Genomic DNA, 25,772 nt, shown 5'->3' on the forward strand with positions numbered 1-25,772 from the left:
TGATTGGTTCACCCATGTGCATTGCTATTTCTTCAATAAAGGATATTTAAAGAATGAAGCAAATTAGATAATAAAAGTAAATTGGAATGTTATTTAAAATTGTATTCTCTACTTAAATCATGAAAGAATTTTTTTGGGTTTAGTGTCCCTTTAATATAAGGTGGAAAAATGCAAAAAAATTTTATTAGGATTTATAAAAACATGTTGGTAGTATGAGCAAAACCTATTAATGGTCTTTGATATTTTTTGTTGCCATTTGCCAAAAATAAATCAAATAATTTTAACATTATGTGTTCCCGTTTATCATTGTTAGTACATACATTTAAATCAGAAACCATCATTAAAATATCCCATCACAGCTGTTACCTGTGGCATAGAAATATATTCAATGAAATATGATACAACAATCGAATGCTGTGCTCTATACCGTTTGCTACTCATTAGTGTCAGTGGAAACTTTGCTAAGTGGGCTTTTCGCGACCATGTTTTCCCTTGACTCCCCTACAAAACCATGATGTTTAGCATTGGTTGCTCTGGGTTAAAAGCTATATATTAATAGACACACTTGGCATCTGAACTATTGAATCTCCCTGGGGTGCTGTCGATGCCTCCTACTTACGCTGAAGTTTTCCTATACATTAGCTTTACCAGCATTCGCAACCGTACTCCTATGCTGCCATCTAGCGATACTTGTATGAAACGACATATTGACATCACCGCGCTGCCCTCACTGCACGGCTGAGCACTATTTGCCAGTACTTCGCGTCATGACGAAGAACGCTGCAGTGACGCACTTTCTTCCTAGTGCATCTGTCAGTGAATCAGAGGACTTCACCTGCTACTGCACTGCACTGGTTTCACTATGTCGGTGCCAGACTCAGTGGCCTCTGATGAGGCTGTGGCATCGGAGAAATTCTCTTTTATGTCTACCGTCAGCAAGACCCCCAAGAAGGTAAGGATGTCACTCCCTGTCACTTCTTACTGACGTCATTGTAATACGTCATGTTGCATTTTATATATATATATATATATATATATATATATATATATATATATATATATATATATATATATATATATATTTGTATTTTTGCAGGGGAATTTTCCCCAGGGTGCACGACCCATTTAACCTGATTTTTATTTGTAGCACATAACGTTTAAATGGATAGATAATTCCCACCCTTAGATAGAAACTCTTAACATTCTGCCTGGTGAGCAGAAGTGCAACAATAGCTCTCTATGGATAAGTAGTCTTCCATGAGTAGACAGCTACTTAAAGGGACAGTTTACCCAAAAATGTTCAACCTTTTCAATTGTTCCCAATGATCCATTTTCCCTGCTGGAGTGTATTCAATTGTTTAAAATTAGATCCTTTACCCTTATTTCAGCATTTGAAATAGCCAATTTAACCTGTGTTATCCCCACCTATACTGAAAGTTTCTATACTGGATAATTGATTGATTGATAAGCTTATGGTAACACAGCAGCAGCAGAAGAAATTACATTCTCAATGGGGTGCAGGATAGTTAATTCATATGCACAAAGAAACCCGAAAATGCAGTTTCTCATATATTTTATACTCTGCAGCTGGTAAAACAAGTAATTGAAAATACATTAATGGAAAAACAATATATAGTGCACTGTCCCTTTAAGGGGCTTTCACCTATAGAGATACCTGACTTATATGATGTAACATTGTATTTCACTCAATATATAGCAATTTTCGCTAACCAGAGGTCACATCATGAACAAGAAAAGAGACACTTTTTTCTTTTCAATCTGCGTGCTAGTGGTGGTAATGTTACTGGAATTACTGGGGTAGCATGCCATGGAAATATTGGAGTAAAGTGTGTGTTAATGCATGAGATATAAATCAGGCCCTACTTGGATCTCTTCCTGTCAATATAAAGAAGGTAATATTTCCTAATAGTGTCCTTGATATGTCTTTTCCACCAGTTCTGTTAACTCTAATATCAAAGTCATCCTCAGTTTAGGATGACTATGCTTTCATATCAGTTTATTAGTTGGGGGGAAATTGATAATGGTCCACACAGTGTTACATGTACAATAAAAGTCTAATTTCATACCCATTTGCTGCATTTTTTGTATTCTATTCTAATCTGGATATAGTACATACATTGAATTCTCCATAAAAAGCTATATTTCTGCACACCTTCTGTTACAACTCCCTTTGCAGTTCCTATACAGGTACACATCCCGAAATCCGGAATTTATTCTGAAATCCAAACGTTTTAGTTATTTTAAAAAAATAATCTTCCTTGCCTATTTATTTGGTTTGATTTTTGTGTTCTAAAATGCAAATAATAGTCTATATTTAATACCACAACTACAACCTAGCTGTAGTACTGTACTATCTTTTTGATCGTACCGTGTATACACTAGTATTAAACTTTATATAGAACTACCTTTAGGTTGCATTATGAAATGCCAATATTGAATAAATGACACGAGATATTGTTTGCACTTGGTCCCATTCCTTCTTCAATCTGTCCCATTTTACAGAGGCAAATATTCTGAAATCTAAACCTCCCCCGGTCCCAAGCAATTTGGATAAAAGTTTTTCTACCTGTATTTCAAAAGCCCCCCCCCCCCAAGGGGAAATCAAATAACTGATAATATAAGGTGCAATTTTCTCTTTTACCTCACATTGTGTATTTTATATTTCTATACATAAACTGTCATATGCTACATTAGATGTTCCTCACAGTACACAAAGCAAAATGTAGTCTGCATTATTAATTAGGGTTATAGATCGCACCCAATTATTGGCAACTGTGATGATCTTTTTCATCTTTGATTACACACAGTAAACCCCTTTTTTTTTTTTCTTTTTTTTTGTTAAGTTAAACCATTTATGCTATATTTTAACCAGAAAAAAAAGTCACAGAAATGCAAAAAAGGAAGTGTAATTTATTTTTAGCTTTAAAATAAAGGCAGCATTGAGTATGTTCCCACGTGGCACAATGATCTGGCATATTTGACCTATTTTCTTAGGAAAATAAAATCTCTGACCTTGAACAATAGTGAAGGGTATAACACCCCGTGTGTCTCTCATGACTATATTTATCAGATTTAGACATTAACATTTAGACATTTTTTACAGCTCTGTACAAAATTGATGGGAAAATCAAAACCTTGTGTAAAATGAATCACTCCTGCTATATAATGTCTTAATCTGTAATTGTAGTTTTAAGTAATGCAGTCAACCTAATAATCCATATAGACAATATATTCCTTCTCTTTTCATTTAACTTGTGTGTAACATATCACCAGTATAGTTAAAACTAAATCTGTGGTATTAATGAGATGATTGTTGTATTGTGAACGAATCAGAATAATGCTATTTAATTATGGAACATTGAGTACCCTCTGACCCTGGGTAATTGTTTGCATGGTAATGATTTCATTACTTAACCTCAGAGGTACACACATGGATCTTGAGGCCAGTGATAGGTCGTAGAGTGCATAAACTGTGGGCAATCAACAGCACCAGAGTAACTGTAATACAAATTGCAGTATAGCAGAATCCAAGAATTTGCATGACGGAAACAGCACAATTTGTGACCAATGATGGTTTGGCATTTGCTCAACAATAACAGTCTATTCTATTTTCCCAGCAATTTACATTGAGGTTTTTCAGTCTGTCGCAGGGATGTGACACAAGGGGCAAAATAATTTATTGTACAGTTTAGTGGTGACATGACTCTTAGATAAATGCTGTAGATTACTTACAATATTTTTAATTTTAAAATGACAGCTGTTGTGTGTGTGTGTGTGTATAAAATATAAATATATATATATATATATATATATATATATATATATATATATATATATATATATATATATATATATATACGCACACGCATCATATGCAAAAGTTTAGGCACCCCTGACAATTTCCATGATTTTCATTTATAAATAATTGGGTGTTTGGATCAGCAATTTCATTTTGATCTATCAAATAACTGAAGGACACAGTAATATTTCAGTAGTGAAATGAGGTTTAGTGGATTAACAGAAAATGTGCAATATCAAAAACGAAATTAGGCAGGTGCATAAATGTGGGCACCCCAACAGAAATATTGCATCAATATTTAGTAGAGCCTCCTTTAGCAGAAATAACAGCCTCTAGATGCTTCCTAAAGCCTGTAATGAGTGTCTGGATTCTGGATGAAGGTATTTTGGACCATTCCTCCTTGCAAAACATCTCCAGTTCAGTTAGGTTTGATGGTTGCCGAGCATAGACAGCCCCCTTCAAATCACCCCACAGATTTTCAATGATATTCAAGTCTGGGGACTGGGATGACCATTCCAGAACATTGTACTTGTTCCTCTGCATAAATGCCAGAGTAGATTTTGAGCAGTGTTTTGGGTCGTTGTCTTGTTGAAATATCCAGCCCCGGTGTAACTTCAACTTTGTGACTGATTCTTCAACATTATCTTAAGAATCTGCTTACATTGAGTGTAATCCATGCCACCCTCAACTTTAACAAGATTCCCAGTACCAGCACTGGCCACACAGCCCCACAGCATGATGGGACATCTACCAAATTTTACTGTGGGTAGCAAGTGTTTGTCTTGGAATGTGTTCTTTTGCCACCATGCATAATGCCCCTTGTTATGACCAAATAACTCAATCTTTGTTTCATCAGTCCACAGCACCTTCTTCCAAAATGAAGCTGGCTTGTCCAAATGTGCGTTTGCATACCTCAAACAACTTTGTTTGTGGCGTGTGTGCAGAAAAGGCTTGTTCCGCACCACTCTCCCATACAGCTTCTCCTTGTGCAAAGTGCGCTGAATTGTTGAACGATGCACAGTGACACCATCTACAGCAAGATGATGTCGTAGGTCTTTGGAGGTGGCCTGTGGGCTGTTTTTGACTGTTCTTACCATCCTTTGCCTCTCCGATATTTTACTTGGCCTGTCACTTCTGACCTTAACAAGAACTGTAGTAACAAGATATTAGGTAAAGTAGTACTAATGGTAAGTACTTATAGGTACCAAATATTTTTGTAATCAACAAGCACCTGTTAGGGGGAGCAATATAGAACTTAAGGAGACTCATAGATAAGAGTTACAAAGTCTGTAACAAAGAAAAGAGTGCTTTACCCCTGCAATTATTTAGGAAAAATTCTCACTGAATAATACAGGAATTATTTTTAACCATTCATACTTTATCTTTATTGGTTTAACTATTCAATCATACACGTTTAAAAACACTTAAACTCTCTAGATATCAATATATAGCATAGATATGTGAATATCACCTCTGAGAATCATGTATCTATATGTGAAACATTGTACTTGGTTTGTATAATATCAAGCAGTAAGATACAAACATTATCTTTTGTAGCCGGCTATTAATAAATTCAGAAATAATGCTGTAACAAGAGGACCTGTTAATATGTGGGATGTCAGATTGTGAGATTAAAGCTATCTAGCTGATACTCTATCTGTAATTATAAAGTCCTTGCTTGCACAGTCAACTTTAGCACAGCTGTTCAGTGTAATAGATTCTGCCTGCTTAAAATCTCTAGATATTAATATTTAGTATAGGTGTATGAATAACACCTCTGAGAATCATGTGTCTAGAAATGAAACATTGTACTTGGTTTGTATAATATCAAGCAGTCCGATATAAACAATAGCTTTTATAGCCGGCTATTAATAATAAATTAAAAAATAATGCTGTAACAAGAGGACCTGTTAATATGTGGGATGTCAGATTGCGAGATTAAAGCTATCTAGCTAATACTCTGTCTGTAATTATAAAGTCCTTGCTTTGCTAAAGTTGACTGTGCAAGCAAGGACTTTATAATTACAGATAGAATATCAACTAGATAGCTTTAATCTCACAATCTGACATCCCACATATTAACAGGTCCTCTTCTTACAGCATTATTTCTGAATTTATTAATAGCCGGCTACAAAAGATAATGTTTGTATCTGACTGCTTGATATTATACAAAACAAGTATAATGTTTCACCTATAGATACTTAACAAGAACTGTGCCTGTGGTCCTCAATTTCCTCACTATGTTCCTCACAGTGGACACTGACCGCTTAACCCTTTAAGGACACAGCTTTCAGTTTGCTCAATTGTTTTATGACGGAAAAATTCCGTCATATGTCCTTAAGAGGTTAAATCTCTGTGATAGCTTTTTGTAGCCTTCCCCTAAATCATAATGTTGAACAGTCTTTGTTTTCAGGTCATTTGAGAGTTGTTTTGAGGCCCCCATGTTGCCACTCTTCAGAGGAGAGTCAAAGAGAACAACAACTTGCAATTGTCCACCTTTAAATATTTTTTCTCATGATTGGATGCACCTGTCTATGAAGTTTAAGGCTTAAAGGGACAGTCTACCATAGAATTGTTATTGTTTTAAAAGATAGATCATCCCTTTATTACCCATTCCCCAGTTTTGCATAACCAACACTGTTATATTAATGTACTTTTAACTTCTGTGATTACCTTGTATCTAGGAACCTTCATCCAGGTCCTTGATCACATGACTGTGACTGTTTATTATCTATTGTCTTAAATTTAGCATTGTTTTGTGCTAAATCTTAAATAACCCCTTGTGCCTGAACACAGTGTTATCTATATGGCCCACGTGTACTTTCAATCTCTTTGTGTTGAAAAGAGATTTAAAAAGCATGTGATAAGAGGCAGCCCTTAAAGGCTTAGAAATTAGCATATGAGCCTACCTATGTTTAGTTTAAACTAAGAATACCAAGAGAAAAAAGCACATTTTATGATAAACGTAATTTGGAAAGTTGATTAAAATTAAAAGTCCTATCTGAATAATGAAAGTTTAATTTCACTACTGAAATATTACTGTGTCCTTCAGTTATTTGATAGATCAAAATGAAATTGCTGATCCAAATTTATCAATGAAAATCATGGAAATTGTCAGGGGTGGTGAGGCACTGGCTATGATATGCCCAAGAAACATGGGTTGTGGTTTTAATTAGAAAAAAACATCATTATTGTATATACAAAAATAAAAACCTTAAGTTTCCTATACAGTTAACATTCTACAGCTGGTTTAACAAGTAAATGGAAACACATTTATGAGGAAAAATGTTTAGCACACTCACTGTCACTTTTAAAATCACAGGGATATTGATTTGTTCAGTGTGTCTTTCTTGGTACAGATACACTAACTACTGTGTATTTTTATGTGTGTGAACTTGAAAACATAGGTCAGGTTAAATTAAAGGACTAGAAGATGGGTAAGATTTTAATGACACATAAACACATTATATATATATATATATATATATATATATATATATATATATATATATATATATATATATATATATATATATATATATATATATATATATAGGGAGTGCAGAATTATTAGGCAAGTTGTATTTTTGAGGATTAATTTTATTATTGAACAACAACCATGTTCTCAATGAACCCAAAAAACTCATTAATATCAAAGCTGAATAGTTTTGGAAGTAGTTTTTAGTTATAGCTATTTTAGGGGGATATCTGTGTGTTCAGGTGACTATTACTGTGCATAATTATTAGGCAACTTAACAAAAAAACAAATATATACCCATTTCAATTATTTATTTTTACCAGTGAAACCAATATAACATCTCAACATTCACAAATATACATTTCTGACATTCAAAAACAAAACAAAAACAAATCAGTGACCAATATAGCCACCTTTCTTTGCAAGGACACTCAAAAGCCTGCTATCCATGGATTCTGTCAGTGTTTTGATCTGTTCACCATCAACATTGCGTGCAGCAGCAACCACAGCCTCCCAGACACTGTTCAGAGAGGTGTACTGTTTTCCCTCCTTGTAAATCTCACATTTGATGATGGACCACAGGTTCTCAATGGGGTTCAGATCAGGTGAACAAGGAGGCCATGTCATTAGAATTTCTTCTTTTATACCCTTTCTTGCCAGCCACGCTGTGGAGTACTTGGACGCGTGTGATGGAGCATTGTCCTGCATGAAAATCATGTTTTTCTTGAAGGATACAGACTTCTTCCTGTACCACTGCTTGAAGAAGGTGTCTTCCAGAAACTGGCAGTAAGACTGGGAGTTGAGCTTGACTCCATCCTCAACCCGAAAAGGCCCCACAAGCTCATCTTTGATGATACCAGCCCAAACCAGTACTCCACCTCCACCTTGCTGGCATCTGAGTCGGACTGGAGCTCTCTGCCCTTTACCAATCCAGCCACGGGCCCATCCATCTGGCCCATCAAGACTCACTCTCATTTCATCAGTCCATAAAACCTTAGAAAAATCAGTCTTGAGATATTTCTTGGCCCAGTCTTGACGTTTCAGCTTGTGTGTCTTGTTCAGTGGTGGCCGTCTTTCAGCCTTTCTTACCTTGGCCATGTCTCTGAGTATTGCACACCTTGTGCTTTTGGGCACTCCAGTGATGTTGCAGCTCTGAAATATGGCCAAACTGGTGGCAAGTGGCATCTTGGCAGCTGCACGCTTGACTTTTCTCAGTTCATGGGCAGTTATATTGCGACTTGGTTTTTCCACACGCTTCTTGCGACCCTGTTGACTATTTTGAATGAAACGCTTGATTGTTCGATGATCACGCTTCAGAAGCTTTGCAATTTTAAGAGTGCTGCATCCCTCTGCAAGATATCTCACTATTTTTTACTTTTCTGAGCCTGTCAAGTCCTTCTTTTGACCCATTTTGCCAAAGGAAAGGAAAATAGTGAGATAGATGTCATTAGACCACACCCCTTCTCATTACAGAGATGCACATCACCTAATATGCTTAATTGGTAGTAAGCTTTCGAGCCTATACAGCTTGGAGTAAGACAACATGCATAAAGAGGATGATGTGGTCAAAATACTAATTTGCCTAATAATTCTGCACTATATATATATATATATATATATATATATATATATATATATATATATATATATATATATTAGTGCAGAATTATTAGGCAAATTAGTATTTTGACCACACACCCAATTTCTTTTCTTTCATGATTTAGATAAAGCATGCATTTTAAAGGGATAGGAAAGTAAAAATTAAAAAATGATTCAGCTTGAGCATGTATATTTAAGACACTTTTAAATTTTACTTCTATTTTCAAATGTGCTTTGTTCTTTTGGTCTCCCTTGTTTAAAAAGAATATGCACATACCCTACAATAGTGGGAGCTAGCTGCTGATTGGTGCCTGCACATATTTGTCTCTTATGATTGGCTAACTAGATGTGTTCATCTATCTGCCAGTTGTGCAATACTGTTCCTTTAGCAAAGGATAACAAGAGAATTAAGCAAATTTGATAATAGAAGTAAATTGGAAAGTTGTTTTAAAATTGTATGTTCCATCAAAATCATGAAATAAAATGTTTGGGTTTTCAGTCACTTTTAAAAAAAAAAACTTATTTCCTTCTATTATCAATTTTTCTTTGTTGTCTGGTTATCTTTTGTTGAGAAGAATGGTCGTAAGCTCAGGAGTGTGCATGTGTGTGGAGCACTAAATGGCAGCAGTTTTGAAAGAATATTATCAATATGCAAGAGCACTAGATCGCAGCACTATTTCCTGCCATGTAGTGCTCCAGACACCTACCTAGGTATATCTTCAACAAAGAAAAATATAGGAACTAAGTAAATTTTATAATAAAAGTAAATAGGTAATAACTTTTTTTTAATTTTTTGGGTTCATATAATTTCTATATTGACTATATATAATATAATATAATATATATATATATATATATATATATATATATATATATATATATATATATATATATATATATATATATATATATATTCTAGTAACACAGTTCCAAATACAACCGCTTGTTACATTACAGTTTTGTCACCTGTCACTGTGCTGTTAAACACACCAACAGCCTACAAAAGCAAGGGGTGGACAAATGTATTTTTAAAGGGACACTAAACGGAAAAAAAATTCTTTAATGATTCAGATAGAGCATGCAATTTTAAATTATCATTTTTTCTTTGTTCTCTTGCTATCTTTATTTAAAAAGCAGGAATGTGATGCATATGAGCCGGCCCATTTTTGCTTGAGAACCTGGGTTATGCTTGCTTATTGGTGGCTAAATGTCAGCTACCAATAAGCAAGCGCTATCCATGGTGCTGAACCTAAAATGGGCTGGCTGCTAAGATTTACATTCATGATTTTCAAATATAAATAGCAAGAGAACAAAGAGAAATTGATAATAGGAGTAAATTAGAAAGTTGCTTAAAATTGCATGCTCTATCTGAATCATGAAAGAAAAAAATTGGGTTCAGTGTCCCTTTAAACCTGAAAAAATATTTGAGGGGTAGTGAACAAAGTTTCATATTTTCACAATAATTATTGTTACACGGGGTATTTTTTTGCATAAAGCAAAGTCACAGCACCTGTTACCTATGTTGACACATGAGGGAAAATCCCATGTGGCAGAACACAAAATAAATTTAATTTTTATTAAGAATGTGATATTTTATCATATTGTTATGGTTTCTCAATAAACCTTCATAGCATTGGATAGTAGGATACTATGGAGGTGTCAACTGGTTTTACAAAAGGACAAACTGTACTGGTGCTAATTGACATTAACCCTTAGCCACTTTCTCTAGCTCACACACTACTAGAGGCACTGACAATCGTCCCCTTTGTGGCTTTAGTTAGTAACTCAATTGTGAGAGGCTATCTTGATATGTTTTATCCTACAACACTATACCACAGTTAGATGGGTGTCGCGATAGGTGGAATCCCAGTATAAATATATATTATGGATGTCGATTTATGGGTCCAATGTAAACATGAGAAGGGGGTCGCAATGTACGAGGCCCTGTTTTACACACAGGATGAAAAGGAACAGCAGTATGTGGGCTCAAATCATTACACAAAGGATGGGGAATCGCGATACAAGGGCCCATATTAAACAAAGATAAGGAACCGCGGGTCCCATGTTATACAAAGAGCCGCCTGTACCTCCTTGAGCTGCCTCCCTCTGGGGTGGCGGGCACCACATGGCTGCTGACCTGACTGAGTATTTTTTTTGGGCACAAGTCTGGGGTTGTCATCAATCGGGGGCGCCATAACTTCCTCCCCCTCCATGACAGGTCAGATAATCATGGGCACAATACTTTTCCGTATCAGGCCCAACCGCTTGTCGCTGGTTTGAAAAGAGAAGTTGGGCAACATCCAATAAGGGCACAAGTCAGCTGTGCATCGGCATCCTCAGGCTCCCAATGTCGCCTCTCCTTGCTGCTCCTCACTCAGCTTATGTGAGGCTTTTGGCGTGCAATGGGCATCATGACGCCTCCTGTGATGCGCAGCCTTAGTTTTCAGGTGAGCAGGGAGTTGATTGGCTCCCCTGGGTCGGCCCCAAAGAGGCCTCTAATAGATAAGCCTCCAATGGGCACTTATGGGCTGCGCAATGAGCTAGAACCACCGTCCACCAGTGGGTGGTACAGCTCTCGCTAGCCCTTAGCCAAAAGGAACAAGTATGTTGCGCAATGGGGAGGACAGCAGTCCTGCTACTGCCTCTCCATTGCGCAACAAGTAGCTGAAATTTTTTTTTTACTTTTTTTTTTTTTTTTTTAAAAGCAGTAATAAAGAAATACATTTTTGGCCATATGACAGGTGAGGCCCTGCCTCTAGTGACTCCGCATCCCTGAACTGCCTTAATTCTTCGTGGCATAGATTCAACAAGGTGTTGGAAACATTCCTCAGATTTTGGTCCATATTGACATAATAGCATGACGCAGTTGCTGCAGATTTGTCGGCTGCACATCCATGATGCGAATCTCCAATTCCACCACATCCCAAAGGTGCTCTATTGAATTGAGATCTGGTGACTGTGGAGGCCGTTGGAGTACAGTGAGCTCATTGTCATGTTTAAGATGATTTGAGCTTTGTGACATGGTGCATTATCCTGCTGGAAGTAGCCATCAGAAGATGGGTACACTATAGTCATAAAGGGATGGACATGGTCAGCAACAATACTCACGTAGGCTGTGGCGTTTTAAACAATGCTCAATTGGTACTAAGGGACCCAAAGTGTGCCAAAAAATATCTACCACACCATTACACCACCAGCCTGAACTATTGATACAAGGCAGGATGAATCCATGCTTTCATGTTGTTTATGCCAAATTCTGACCCTACCATCTGAATGTCGCAGCTGAAATCGAGACTCACCAGACCAGGCAACATTTTTCCAATCTTCTATTGTCCAATTTTGTTGAGCATGTGCGAATTGTAGCCTCAGTTTCCTGTTTTTAGCTGACAGGAGTGGCACCTGGTGTGGTCTTCTGCTGCTGTAGCCCATCTGCTTCAAGGTTCGACGTGTTGTGTGTTCAGAGATGGTATTCTGCATACCTTGGTTGTAACAAGTGGTTATTTGAGTTACTGTTGCCTTTCTATGATCTCGAACCAGTCTGCCCATTCTCGTGATGCTGTTTTGAAGGGAAAGGGTAGTCACTTCAAATATTGATTTAGTTTTTTTTTCTGTTCACTCACTTTACATAAAATTTCTATTTTTTAAACCATTCTTACTTTACAGCATTTTTCACACTTTTCTAAAACTTTTGCAAAATAATGTATATCCCAATACATCTAGAGGGATGACCAAAAATTGCTGGCTCTTGGATTTTTAACACATTTGTTTCTCCCTGATTTAAATACTATTTAACCCTTTCGTGACAGGGTTAAAGTGCCTACATCGGAACAACTGTTCCGATGTAGACAAATTGAAACTACGCGATCGTGCATACGATCGCGAGATTTCAATTATTGGATCGCATCTGGGGGGCGTCCCTACAATCCTAGGAACGCCCTCCAGACCGCGATTAAATCCCTGAAGCACAGAAGGCTTCAGGACAGCCGTTAGTTATGACGTTCCATTCCGTCATAACGGCTTTAAAGCCCAGTCTAATTATGACGGAATGGAACGGCATAACGGCTTTAAAAGGTTAAAAAGTTGTTTTATTATGGCTTCTTATGATATTATTGGTGCTAAGTTTTTCAGAATGCTGAAAGTCCCCTGTAAACTGTGCTTGCCGAGATACCCCTTCAAAAAATTAGAAACCTCTAATACAGGCTTGACAAATCCTGGGAGCCGCAGGGTCATGTTTGTTAAAATCCTAGTTCTGTCTCTTAATTCTTTGGACATAATTCTTCTACATATTTTTTTTTTTTAAGTTAACCCCTTAACTACAACCAACATACCTTGTACGTTGTCTGTCTATCAGAGTGCTTTTAAAGAGCTGGTCTTGCCAACATCAATGAGGCATGTGAGACCTGTGCAGTTAAAACCCTGTAAGACCCTTCTGACAGGTGATATTCAGGGTTTGTTGCTGTCGTTAAGGGGCTAAAAACACTCAATTATTTTGATCTGTGACCTTAACCTCTCCCATCCCATTTTTTTTTCCTCCCATTTTCTGCTTTCTATCTACCTCTTTCTTTCTGTCCTTTTTGTTCTTGCACACACTTGCGATGGGGTATCTTTGGCTTTCTACTAGTGTTAATGAGAGTGGGATATTTTCCTACTGGTAAGACTGAGTGTTGATGAAGCATTGGGAGAATGTGTCTGTCGTTCTCCTCCATTTCCATTGTCCTGATACAGAATATATAAAACTATAATGTAACCCCTTAATGACTAGCGACCTACCCTGTATGTCCCTAGTCTTTAAATGCGGATTGCTTTTTTGATAGCGATACCGCACTATTCCATGATGCCTGCAGGAGGGAGGACATAATAGCTTGGTCATATCGCTTGCCGAGAGACACACCCTATTATGGCCTGAAAAACCCTTAACGACCAGTGACGTACAGGGTACATCGTGGTCATTAAGGGGTTAAAAATATTTTGAGCAGCACTTCATTTCTACTATATCTGATGTCGGAAGTAGGTGAATTCTTGAAATAACTTTATTTTATACAACAAATTACAAATTGCACATTTCCTGTCTCTTTTCAAGGCTATATTCTATGTTATGAAAGGGGTATTTTATTCTGTTAATGGTTTATTTACCTGGAATAAGCCAAAATTCCATTGCTGTTGTACATTGTGGTAACAATAAAAAAAAAAAAATTAAGCTGTATTCTCTACCAAAAAATGTATAAAGTAGCCGGGTGGGGGCAATGTAATACTTTCTAATATTTTAAAATGTTTTGCTATCAAAAGCACATACTAATTGCATAATCTACCACGCTTTAATTAGCGCAATAAACAGAAATGTTTTTTTTTTGTTTTTTTTTTAAAACATCTTTCTTTATTAATCAATAGTGTATAGTACATAATTCGGGCTCAGTTTCACCAAAATCACCTCACAGGGTAAAATATATATATATAACAGTACAGCAGTATACAGCATCTCTTTCCCTGCCTTTTTGCCCATACTGTAATCTACAAAACGGCCTTAAATCTATTATAACATAAATATCTATATGTAACATATGTCATCATCAAATATAACATAGATCAATGTCTTTATAGCCACTTAGAAACTTCAAATCGGACCCTCCAATTTCCTGTCATTTATAAATCTAAGACTATATTTAAACCATATACAGAACAAAATTCAAAGATATATACATATATAATACATCATCTACTATATGTACCTTTGATTGATATTTAAGGCCAAACACAACGAACACTTATTGAAATAGTTTTCTATTTAGGTAACAAACACTTAAAAAAAACAACAACATTTAAACAAAAAAAAAGGGGGGGGCCCTGCTACATCCATCTTCTCCCCTCCCCTCCGTATCGACAAGACCAACATCAACTCAGTATTGTGTTTAAGATTGATAACCAAAAAAATTCCTGTAAGCTACTGTCATGCCCAAAGGGGCCAATATTTGCTTTTGTATAATAAGTGGATATAAATATAGATTTCCAATTTTTAATGAATTCCTCAGCTCTGTCTTTAAAATGAAATACAGTGTTATGTGATTCAAACACTAGTTGTTGAAGGAGTATATTACGAAAATCGGAAAATCTAGGTGGGTATATATCTCTCCAATTTTTAAATATCAAGATTCTAATTATCATAATTATTATATTTAATATCCTGGTATTCTTAGGTTTAACCTCAACTAGATTCGGGTGTATCAGAAAAACTATATGATAAGGTTGCATTTTAAAACTATCACAGAACTGTCTATTATATCAATGATTGACTTTACTCCAGAATTGGTTGATTTTTGGACAATAAAAAACCATATGTAAGATGTCTGCATTTAATAAGTGACATTTTGGACACCACTGTTGTCTCGAAGAGGAGAATTCAGACATTTTAAGCGGGGTTAGATATGTATTGTGTAGTAATTTCGTATGAGATTCTTTCCAAGTAATTGAGATGTTCAATTTCTCTAAAATGGAAAAGCTCTGTTAAATATTGACTTGTTCGAAACGGGGAAAATACTGGAGCCAAAAAGACACCAGGTTTTGAGAATAAATTTGTCCCTGTTTTGCTAGCATAATATTATATAGGAGGGAGATTGTGAATTTGCCCGCTGCCGCTTTTTTAATACAATCGTACATTTCAGACTACCGAACATCGATATAGCTATTCCACTCTTGTGCGTTAATATAATGTCGTGTTTGTAGATAGGCAAATAAACTATGTCTAGGAATTTCAAATACATTCAATATATCAGTAAAAGAAGAGATATATCCAGAAGTTGAAATAAACTGGTATATATATTTAAGACCCTTTTGAGCCCAATCCCGATATATTAGGTCATGTATTCCTGGGATAAACTCAGGATTACCTTGGATTGGCAAGAAAACTGAATATATATAATCTAAATCTAAAATACTACAAATCTTTTGCCATGCAATAATATTTTTAAATAAGAGATTGGAAATATTTGACGGAAGTTTTTTGATTGAGCAATGCAGAACTGCTTTTAACGAAAAAGGGGCTATGAGTGTACTTTCTATCACCTCTTATAAAACTTCAATGGGACATTTGGTCTATGAATAAATATGTTGAATTATGTATTGTCCCAAGGGGGTTAAGGGTAAATAAGTACCCAACCTTTGATACCAATGATACTGATTTTATAAAAGCTTGGAACTCAATATTGACGGAATGTTCTGTGAGGCTTATGATACTATTATGTGATTATAAATCAAAATTATTGTCTACTGTTAGAGATAACATATGTGAGATACAAATGGAACTTAACTCTAGAAAAGAGGATGTAGATTATGGTCGATTTGATACTGTATTACGAGACACTATAGCAGAAGCAAAAAGAACTATTATTAACACTAAACACAATAAATATATCCGAGATCAGACTGATTATGACACTGATTCAGTGTATGTGTGGAATAGATCTAGACGTACACAAGTTCGTAGGCAACAGAACCGCAATAGGGGAAGACGTAATAGAAGAGGGAGAAGACAGTCACAAGTAACCTTTTCAGACACTGAGGCAGAATCAGGGGATAGTACTAGTGGGGATGAGCTTATACCACAGAAAGGAATCCTTAAACATAAACAAACTGAGGGAATAGCATATAGTGCACCCACATACAATAGAACATCAGAGGTAGATCCTGCAATAAAACAAAGGGAAACTAACACTAAGTATAAAGCCAGTGAGCCAGCAGTATCCCAAAGAGATGTAATTGTGGCTAATACCATGGCTAATGCCATGAGGTCAGCTTTACCCGCTAACCCTGATATTGGACATGAACAAGTCCAGCAGGTTTTTTCCTTGCCCCAGAGCAACCCCGACAGGGGAGGGACTATGGGACAGGCAAAAAGAGGGTACAAACTGAGAGAGACAAGGAAGGAAACGAAGTACAAGTAACATGTGTAATTAATCTTTCAGATGAAACTTTGTCTGAGACTCAGATATATGTACTGAGCCTGGGACTGGGATTTGTGCCATCTACAAGTTTCAATCTCTTTAAAACTGTAATTGATGTAAATCGTCTAATTCGCAATGTTACATTGAAAGGTCATTTTTCAGGTGGAGATGAAACACCACCAGACGAAAGTCGGGGTGTAAAGTGGGTTACCACTAATCTCAACACTGACCTTTCGTTTCCTGATTCTTGTGATCTGGTTTCACTCAACACTCTTTTTATAGAAGGCGATCAGCCAGGGGCCAGACTCAGCACAAATAAAGTGAAAAGTCTTAAATCGCCTTCTAAATTTTACCCCATACATAGTAGGGGAACAGTTATTGAAAACTTCTATAAAAGAGTGGAGATTGATTTAAGAACACTATCGAAGTCTCCAAAACAGAGACCTGATAATTTGGGCAGAACTGAAAGGGAAGCCCTTTCCTCTCTGGCTAATAACCAGAATATTGTGGTGAAAAATGCGGACAAAGGCGGCTCGGTGGTAGTACTGAATAGAATTGATTATATAAACGAAGCATTGCGTCAACTAAATGATGATTGCTGCTATTCAGTGCTACCGACCGATCCTACCTTTCGATTTCAGAGAGAACTATTGCACCTTTTGGATGAAGGGATGGAAAATGGCTTTATTGATAAAGAGACTATGTCATACTTATACGTTGAACATCCGGTTACTCCTGTTTTCCATCACCTCCCAAAAGTGCACAAGTCCCTACAGGATGTCAAAGGACGTCCAATCGTAAGTGGTATAGGGTCCCTTTTTGAACACCTGTCCCAATGGTTGGATATGATCCTACATCCATTTGTGGAATCACTCCCCAGTTTTCTCAAAGATACCAAGCATTTAATGAATTTGGTACAGGACATTAAATGGCAGGAAGGGGCACATCTATGGGCAACCATAGATGTCACAGCACTGTATTCTACCATTCCACATTCTAAAGGATTGGAAGCTGTATCATTTTTCCTAAAAAATTGGTCCTCTTTCACGACAGATTTCCAAAAGTATATTTTGCAGGTGACTGAGTTTTTATTAACTCACAACTTTTTTGAGTTTCAGGGTGTCTTTTATCTCCAAAGATGTGGGACGGCGATGGGGGCTAAGTTTGCCCCCTCCTATGCCAACCTCTTCATGGGTTGGTGGGAGCTGTCCCACATCTTTGGAGATAGGAACCCATCACGCAATTGTATTGCTTTCTATCGTCGTTTATCGACGATCTGATTGTCATATGGCACGGTGAATATGATGTCCTGAAAACATTCATTGAAGGGCTGAATGTCAATGACATAGGCCTTAAATTTACGAGTGAGATTCAACAGACTCAGATCAACTATCTGGATGTAGTTTTAAGTGGTAGCCCTCAGGGCTCAGTAAAAACATGTCTGTACAGAAAACCAATCTCAGGCAACTCTTTGTTGCATGCCAAGAGCTGCCACCCCAAGCATGTCCCGTATGGCATAGCGATAAGGTCAACTTATGAGGGCCAAAACGTAATTGCTCTGATACCAGAGAAGGTGAGAAACAGATGATGGAAGTTAAAAAGCGCCTCCTACAGAGAGGCTATCCAAAAAAGGTGGTCAATAGGGCCCAGAGAGAAGTTGGGAATCTGAACAGACAAGACCTTTTAAAAGAAAAGGATCGGAAAACTAAGGACCCCCATGAAAGGGGTAACCTTTGTGACAGACTACAGCGACCAGTATGAAGAGGTCTGTAATATTGTAAAACATCATTTTAATATGCTGGTGGCAGACGACAGACTAATACAATGCGTAAAAGGAGGACTTAGATGTTCCTATAGACGCAATAAAACTCTAGGAAATATCTTGTCTCCAACTGTCCTACCAAAATCCATTTCACAAGGAAGTGCTTGGTTAACCAGCAAAGGGTCCTACAGATGTGGTAGTTCTAGATGTGGGGCATGTGATTATCTGACTGTGTCGGAACAATTTTGCTCCACTGTGACTGGTATCTCTTATGATATAAATTTCTGCCTAAATTGTACATCTACCTTCGTGATCTATTGCATTACTTGCACTAGATGTGGAAAACAATACATTGGGCTCACCACTAGGGACATCAGAAGTAGGATTAGAAAGCACCTGTCCACCATTAGAGTGGGCAAGGCTACTACTCCCATAGTACATCATTTCGCACAAATCCACGAACAAGATCTGACTTGCTTCTCTTGGCAACCTATTGATATGGTACCCAGACCGAGAAGAGGGGGTGATCGTGAAGTAGCACTCTCCAAAAGAGAGATGCTGTGGATCTTTAAGATGGAAACCAGAGTCCCAAAAGGATTGAACTCTGAGTTTGATCTTATAAATTACTGGGAATAGGACTGAATGTATTATTCCTTGTTATGCCTACAAATATATTCCTCAAGGTTATTCTTACTGCTATCTATACATAACAAACAATCATCTAAAACATTACATTTATTTGTATATATGTACATATTACAGTTTCGATCTAGAGATATAATCACTAATTACTCCATCTCTTAGAATATAGGTCCTCTTAGATTTTTCAAACAATATGTAATTCCACGGATTAAGAAAATAGGGGATTGTGTCTCTATATATATTTGTATATTTCAAACATCAATGCATAGAGGTAACCTTTCAATTTATTTTGTTTTTGTGTTTTTGTGTTTTGTTTTTTATCACAGAGAGTGGGTCTTAACTATTAAGCGTCATACGTAAACGCATAGTTGTGTAACAGGTAATCAGAAGCCTAAAATAGTGGCCCTTACCCTCATGTATGTGATACAATCACAAATTCAGGACAAAAGCATTTTTGAAAGTTAAATAACTCTTTGCTAATTGTTAGACTGTTAATTTATAACTTATATCATGTTGATTGTAGACCATGGTTTTTGTTAAAGAATGCCCAGGTTAAATAATACACTGCAGATAATAGTATTTAAATATGATATAATTCTTCATGTATTTGTTAATACTGGGAAGGAAAAATGTACAAAATATGGACTCATGTCCTCTTGTTGCTCTGTTATCTTTTGTTCACAACTAGTATATATGGGGTTAAAATAAACTCAGGGCGTGTTGTTTCTCAATATGTTTTTAGCCAATGAGGTTGTTCTTACTTATGTACATAAGGAACACCTGTGGCTGGCTTCAGTATGCTATGATTACGGCTATGCCGAAACGCGTAAGCCTGCCAGCCAGAGGTGCCCCATATTGTCTCTTTTGACACTGTGTTGTCCTACTTTATTTTATATATACCAAATAAAGGTTATATTTTATTTTATACTAGCGCTCTCAATCGTTTTCTTTGGTGGACTTTATACTTTAGCCTGGAGAGCGTTAGTTCCCTGCCTCGTCCACTCCTCTACTTATCTGGGAGCAATTATTGGAACTGTTTTGGTCTGTATTATATACACACGGCAACTGGGATATCCTATTACCACACATGTGAGAAGCCGTTTTGGTACGAAGGTTCCGACTACCTGAGCGGAGGATTCCTATGGTTCCAGACTGCGGTCCCGGGATTGGTGGACAACAGGTGTGACGAAAGCAGTCGAGCACTTGGATTGGAGGATTGTCCGGCAGAGTTCTGGACACGCCCCCTGGTGGGCGGTAGGCCTCTGATCCCTAGAAGGAGTGAATCTGCTGAACACTCGGCAAGCGGCAAGTGAGTGTAAAGTGAAAAGATCGATGGAACGGTTTGTAGAGTACAACTGATACAGCACTGTATACGCCTTTCCCCCCCCCCCCCGGTGGGGACAAGTGTGTAAAAGCTCAGCGGTAGGAGAAAGAGCGGAATACAGGGTGAACCGAAATACACATAACAGAGGTGAGACTGTATCATTCTATTCATATATCTGCATTTCCTGCATCACGCACCACTACCTTTTTGCCTGAACTTTATCTCGACACCTGTCCACGACCTGAGACTTTTTAAATTGCTCCTGTTCTGTGCAGTACATTTTGAGATGGGACGTTGTTTAATTCTTGTTGGGTATTAGGTATTCTCACTTTGTGTCTTTGGTATATTCTATCACCTCTGAAGACACTTTATTGGAGTCACTCGGCCATCCCAAAGCTATTTTAGCTAAAGCGATCAGATTGTAAAGTCTAATATCAGGTAAGGCCAGTCCACCATTCCTTTTTCTTTGACAGAGTTTCGGGATTGATATACGTGCCTTACGTCTTTTCCATAAAAATTGAGAACATGCCGCATAAAACTTGCAGATTTCATGATTAGGTATAAATAAAGGGAGATTCTGAAGTAAATAAAGTATCCGTGGGAAAATAATTATTTTAACTAAGTTGACACGGGCCTGTAATGATACCCAGATACTGATTCCCAGTTCCTCATATCAGAGATCGCTTTTTCAAACACCGGTGTAAAATTAAGGTTATACCACAGCTTAAGATGTAAAGTGATACCCAAGTATTCAATGTGGTCTGAATTTTTAAAAGGATGATCATTATAACTTCCCTTACATTTTTGTAGCCATAAAAGTTAGCTTTTTTGGGCATTCATCTTATATCCTGAAAAGGAACTAAAGATTGTTAATAAAGAAAGGATTTTTGGGATAGACTTTAAAGAATCCTTTAAAGAATCCTCTAAAAAAATGAACAAATCATCAGCATAAAGTGAAATTTTTACGGCCGATGTACCTACTCTTATCCCTAATAGTTCTGTACGAAGCCAGATTGCTAAGGATTCAATTGCGATATTAAACAGTAGGGGCGATAAAGGCCATCCTTGACGTGTACCTCGCCCTAATAGGATTTGATCAGAAAGATCGCCATTTATCAGAAGTGCTGAGTATGGATTCTTATAGATCTTAGCAATAAAATCTAAACAATGACCTGTTATCCCGAAGCGTTCTAATGAGTATAGCAGGTGGTCCCATGATATAGAATCAAACGCCTTCTCAGCATCGATAGATAATATCGCAAGATCCTGAGTTGGCTTTATTCTTATTTTAGTCAAGTTTTGATTCCAACAAAAATCGAGTAATGTTTCAGCTTTGCGTAAAACAGAATTTATGCTTACCTGATAAATTACTTTCTCCAACGGTGTGTCCGGTCCACGGCGTCATCCATTACTTGTGGGAAATGTTCTCCCCCACAGGGAAAGGCAAGGAGAGCACACAGCAAGAGCTGTCCATATAGCTCCCCCTCTGGCTCTGCCCCCCAGTCATTCGACCGACGGTTAGGAGAAAAAGGAGAAACTATAGGGTGCCGTGGTGACTGTAGTGTATAAAGAAATTTTTTTTCAACCTGATTAAAAAAAAAAACAGGGCGGGCCGTGGACCGGACACACCGTTGGAGAAAGTAATTTATCAAGTAAGCATAAATTCTGTTTTCTCCAACATTGGTGTGTCCGGTCCACGGCGTCATCCATTACTTGTGGGAACCAATACCAAAGCTTTAGGACACGGATGAAGGGAGGGAGCAAATCAGGTTACCTAAACAGAAGGCACCACGGCTTGCAAAACCTTTCTCCCAAAAACAGCCTCCGAAGAAGCAAAAATATCAAATTTGTAGAATTTGGCAAAAGTGTGCAGAGAAAACCAAGTCGCTGCCTTACATATCTGGTAAACAGAAGCCTTGTTCTTATAGGCCCATGTGAAAGCCACAGCCCTAGTAGAGTGAGCTGTGATACGGTCAGGAGGCTGCCGTCCGGCAGTCTCATAAGCCAAGCGGATAATGCTTTTCAGCCAGAAAGAGAGAGAGAGGTAGCAGTAGCTTTTTGACCTCTCCTCTTACCAGAGTAAACGACAAACAAGGATGAGGTTTGTCTAAAATCTTTTGTTGCTTCTAAATAGAACTTTAAAGCACGAACAACATCTAAATTGTGTAATAAACGTTCCTTCTTTGAAACTGGATTCGGACACAAAGAAGGAACAACTATTTCCTGGTTGATGTTCTCGTTGGAAACAACTTTTGGAAGAAAACCAGGCTTAGTACGCAAAACAACCTTATCTGAATGGAACACCAGATAGGGTGGATCACACTGCAAAGCAGATAATTCAGAAACTCTTCTAGCAGAAGAAATAGCAACCAAAAACAGAACTTTCCAAGATAGTAACTTAATATCTATGGAATGTAAAGGTTCAAACGGAACCCCTTGAAGAACTGAAGAACTAAATTTAGACTCCAAGGAGGAGTCATGGGTCTGTAAACAGGCTTGATTCTAACCAAAGCCTGAACAAAATATTGTACATCTGGCAAAGCTGCCAGTCGTTTGTGCAACAAGACGGATAATGCAGAAATCTGTCCTTTTAGAGAACTAGCTGACAATCCTTTATCCAAACCTTCTTGGAGAAAGGAGAGAATCTTTGGAATTTTAATCTTACTCCAGGAGAATCCTTTGGATTCACACCAACAGATATATTTTTTCCATATTTTATGGTAAATCCTTCTAGTCACAGGTTTTCTGGCTTGGACCAGAGTATCAATCACAGAATTTGAAAACCCACGCTTGGATAAAATCAAGCGTTCAATTTCCAAGCAGTCAGCTGCAGAGAAACTAGATTGGGATGTTCGAATGGACCTTGTACTAGAAGGTCCTGTCTCAAAGGTAGCTTCCATGGTGGAGCCGATGACATATTCACCAGGTCTGCATACCAAGTCCTGCGTGGCCACGCAGGAGCTATCAGAATCACCGAGGCCTTCTCCTGTTTGATCCTGGCTATGAGCCTGGGGAGGAGAGGAAACGGTGGAAACACATATGCTAGGTTGAACGACCAAGGCGCCACTAATGCATCCACTAGAGTCGCCTTGGGATCCCTGGATCTGGACCCGTAGCAAGGAATCTTGAAGTTCTGACGGGACGCCATTAGATCCATGTCTGGAATGCCCCATAATTGGGTTAACTGAGCAAAGACCTCCGGATGGAGTTCCCACTCCCCCGGATGGAAAGTCTGACGACTCAAATAGTCTGCCTCCCAGTTGTCTACTCCTGGGATGTGAATAGCAGATAGATAGCAGGAGTGATTCTCTGCCCATTGGATTATCTTGGTTACTTCCTTCATCGCTAGGGAACTCTTTGTTCCCCCCTGATGATTGATGTACGCAACAGTCGTTATGTTGTCCGACTGAAATCTTATGAACCTGGCTTCCGCTAGTTGAGGCCAAGCCAGGAGCGCATTGAATATAGCTCTTAGTTCCAAAATGTTTATCGGGAGAAGCGACTCTTCCCGCAACCATAGGCCCTGAGCTTTCAGAGAGTCCCAGACCGCGCCCCACCCCAAGAGGCTGGCGTCGGTCGTGACGATGACCCACTCCGGTCTGCGGAAACTCATTCCCTGAGACAGGTGATCCTGGGTCAACCACCAGAGAAGTGAGTCCCTGGTTACCTGGTCTACTTGAATTTGGGGAGACAAGTCTGTATAGTCCCCATTCTACTGATTGAGCATGCACAGTTGTAATGGTCTTAGATGAATTCGAGCAAAAGGAACCACATCCATTGCTGCGACCATTAGTCCTATTACTTCCATGCATTGAGCTATGGAGGGTTGAGGAATAGAGTGAAGAACTCGACAAGCTTTTAGAAGCTTTGTCTTTCTGACGTCTGTGAGAAAGATCTTCATTTCCACAGAATCTATTATTGTTCCCAGAAAAGGAACCCTTGTGGATGGTGACAGTGAACTTTTTTCTATGTTCACTTTCCACCCGTGAGATCTGAGAAAAGCCAACACAATGTCTGTATGAGCCCTCGCTTTGGAAAGAGACGACGCTTGGATTAGGATGTCGTCTAGATAAGGTGCTACAGCGATGCCCCTCGGTCTTAGGACCGCTAGAAGGGACCCTAGCACCTTTGTGAAAATTCTGGGAGCGGTGGCTAAACCGAATGGAAGAGCCACAAACTGGTAATGTTTGACAAGAAAGGCGAACCTCAGGAACTGATGATGAGATTTGTGGATTGGGATATGCAGATACGCATCCTTCAGATCCACGGTAGTCAAAAATTGACCCTGCTGGATTGTTGGTAAGATTGTCCGAATGGTTTCCATCTTGAAGGATGGAACTCTGAGGAACTTGTTTAATATCTTTAAATCCAGAATTGGCCTGAAAGTTCCCTCTTTTTTGGGAACCACAAACAGGTTTGAGTAAAACCCTAGACCTTGTTCCCCGGAGGGGACTGGGTTTATCACTCCCATCTTTGATAGGTCTCTTACACAATGTAAGAATGCCTGTTTCTTTATCTGGTCTGAAGATAAGCGAGACAGGTGGAACCTTCCCTTTGGAGGAAGTCCCTTGAATTCTAACAGGTATCCCTTGGAAACTATCTCTAGTGCCCAGGGATCCAGAACATCTCTTGCCCAAGCCTGAGCGAAGAGAGATAGTCTGCCCCCTACCAGATCCGGTCCCGGATCGGGGGCTACCCCTTCATGCTGTCTTGGTAGCAGCAGCAGGTTTCTTGGTTTGTTTACCCTTGTTCCAGCCTTGCATGGGCTTCCAAGCGGGTTTGGGCTGGGCCGCGTTACCTTCTTGTCTAGCGGCAGTGGAGTTATTAGCCGGTCCGTTCCTGAAATTGCGAAAGGAACGAAAATTAGACTTGTTCTTAGCCTTAAAAGGCCTATCCTGTGGGAGGGCATGGCCCTTACCCCCAGTGATGTCTGAAATAATTTCCTTCAATTCCGGCCCAAAAAGGGTCTTTACCCTTGAAAGGAATATTCAGTAACTTAGTCTTGGACGACACGTCTGCCGACCAGGATTTTAGCCAAAGCGCCCTCCGCGCTACTATAGCAAAACCTGAGTTTTTCGCCGCCAATTTCGTTATTTGAAAGGCGGCATCCAATATAAAGGAATTAGCTAACTTTAATGCGTGAATTCTGTCCATGACTTCTTCATAGGAAGTCTCTTTCTGGAGCGACCTTTCTAGTTCTTCGAACCAAAAGG

At 38.4% G+C, this 25,772-nt stretch overlaps 1 protein-coding gene across 5 annotated transcripts in view; it reads left to right on the top strand.

Annotated features, from left to right (window-relative positions):
* The first annotated feature begins 795 nt into the window (after nt 1-795).
* Nucleotides 796-25,772, top strand: part of AHCYL1 (adenosylhomocysteinase like 1) — a 249,319-nt gene continuing 224,342 nt past the window's right edge. For 3 of the 5 annotated variants that reach the window (XR_008401357.1, XM_053706782.1, XM_053706784.1), the window contains exon 1: nt 796-952. Coding sequence is in view for 4 of the 5 variants with exons in the window: in XM_053706782.1 (XP_053562757.1) it covers nt 863-952 (90 nt within the window). In the remaining variant the exon portion in view is untranslated. The remainder of the gene's footprint in view (nt 953-25,772) is intronic. The other 2 variants (XM_053706783.1, XM_053706785.1) reach the window with 1 other exon arrangement.

The sequence above is a fragment of the Bombina bombina genome, chromosome 3 (assembly GCF_027579735.1).
Source record: "Bombina bombina isolate aBomBom1 chromosome 3, aBomBom1.pri, whole genome shotgun sequence".
Classification (NCBI taxonomy): domain Eukaryota; kingdom Metazoa; phylum Chordata; class Amphibia; order Anura; family Bombinatoridae; genus Bombina; species Bombina bombina.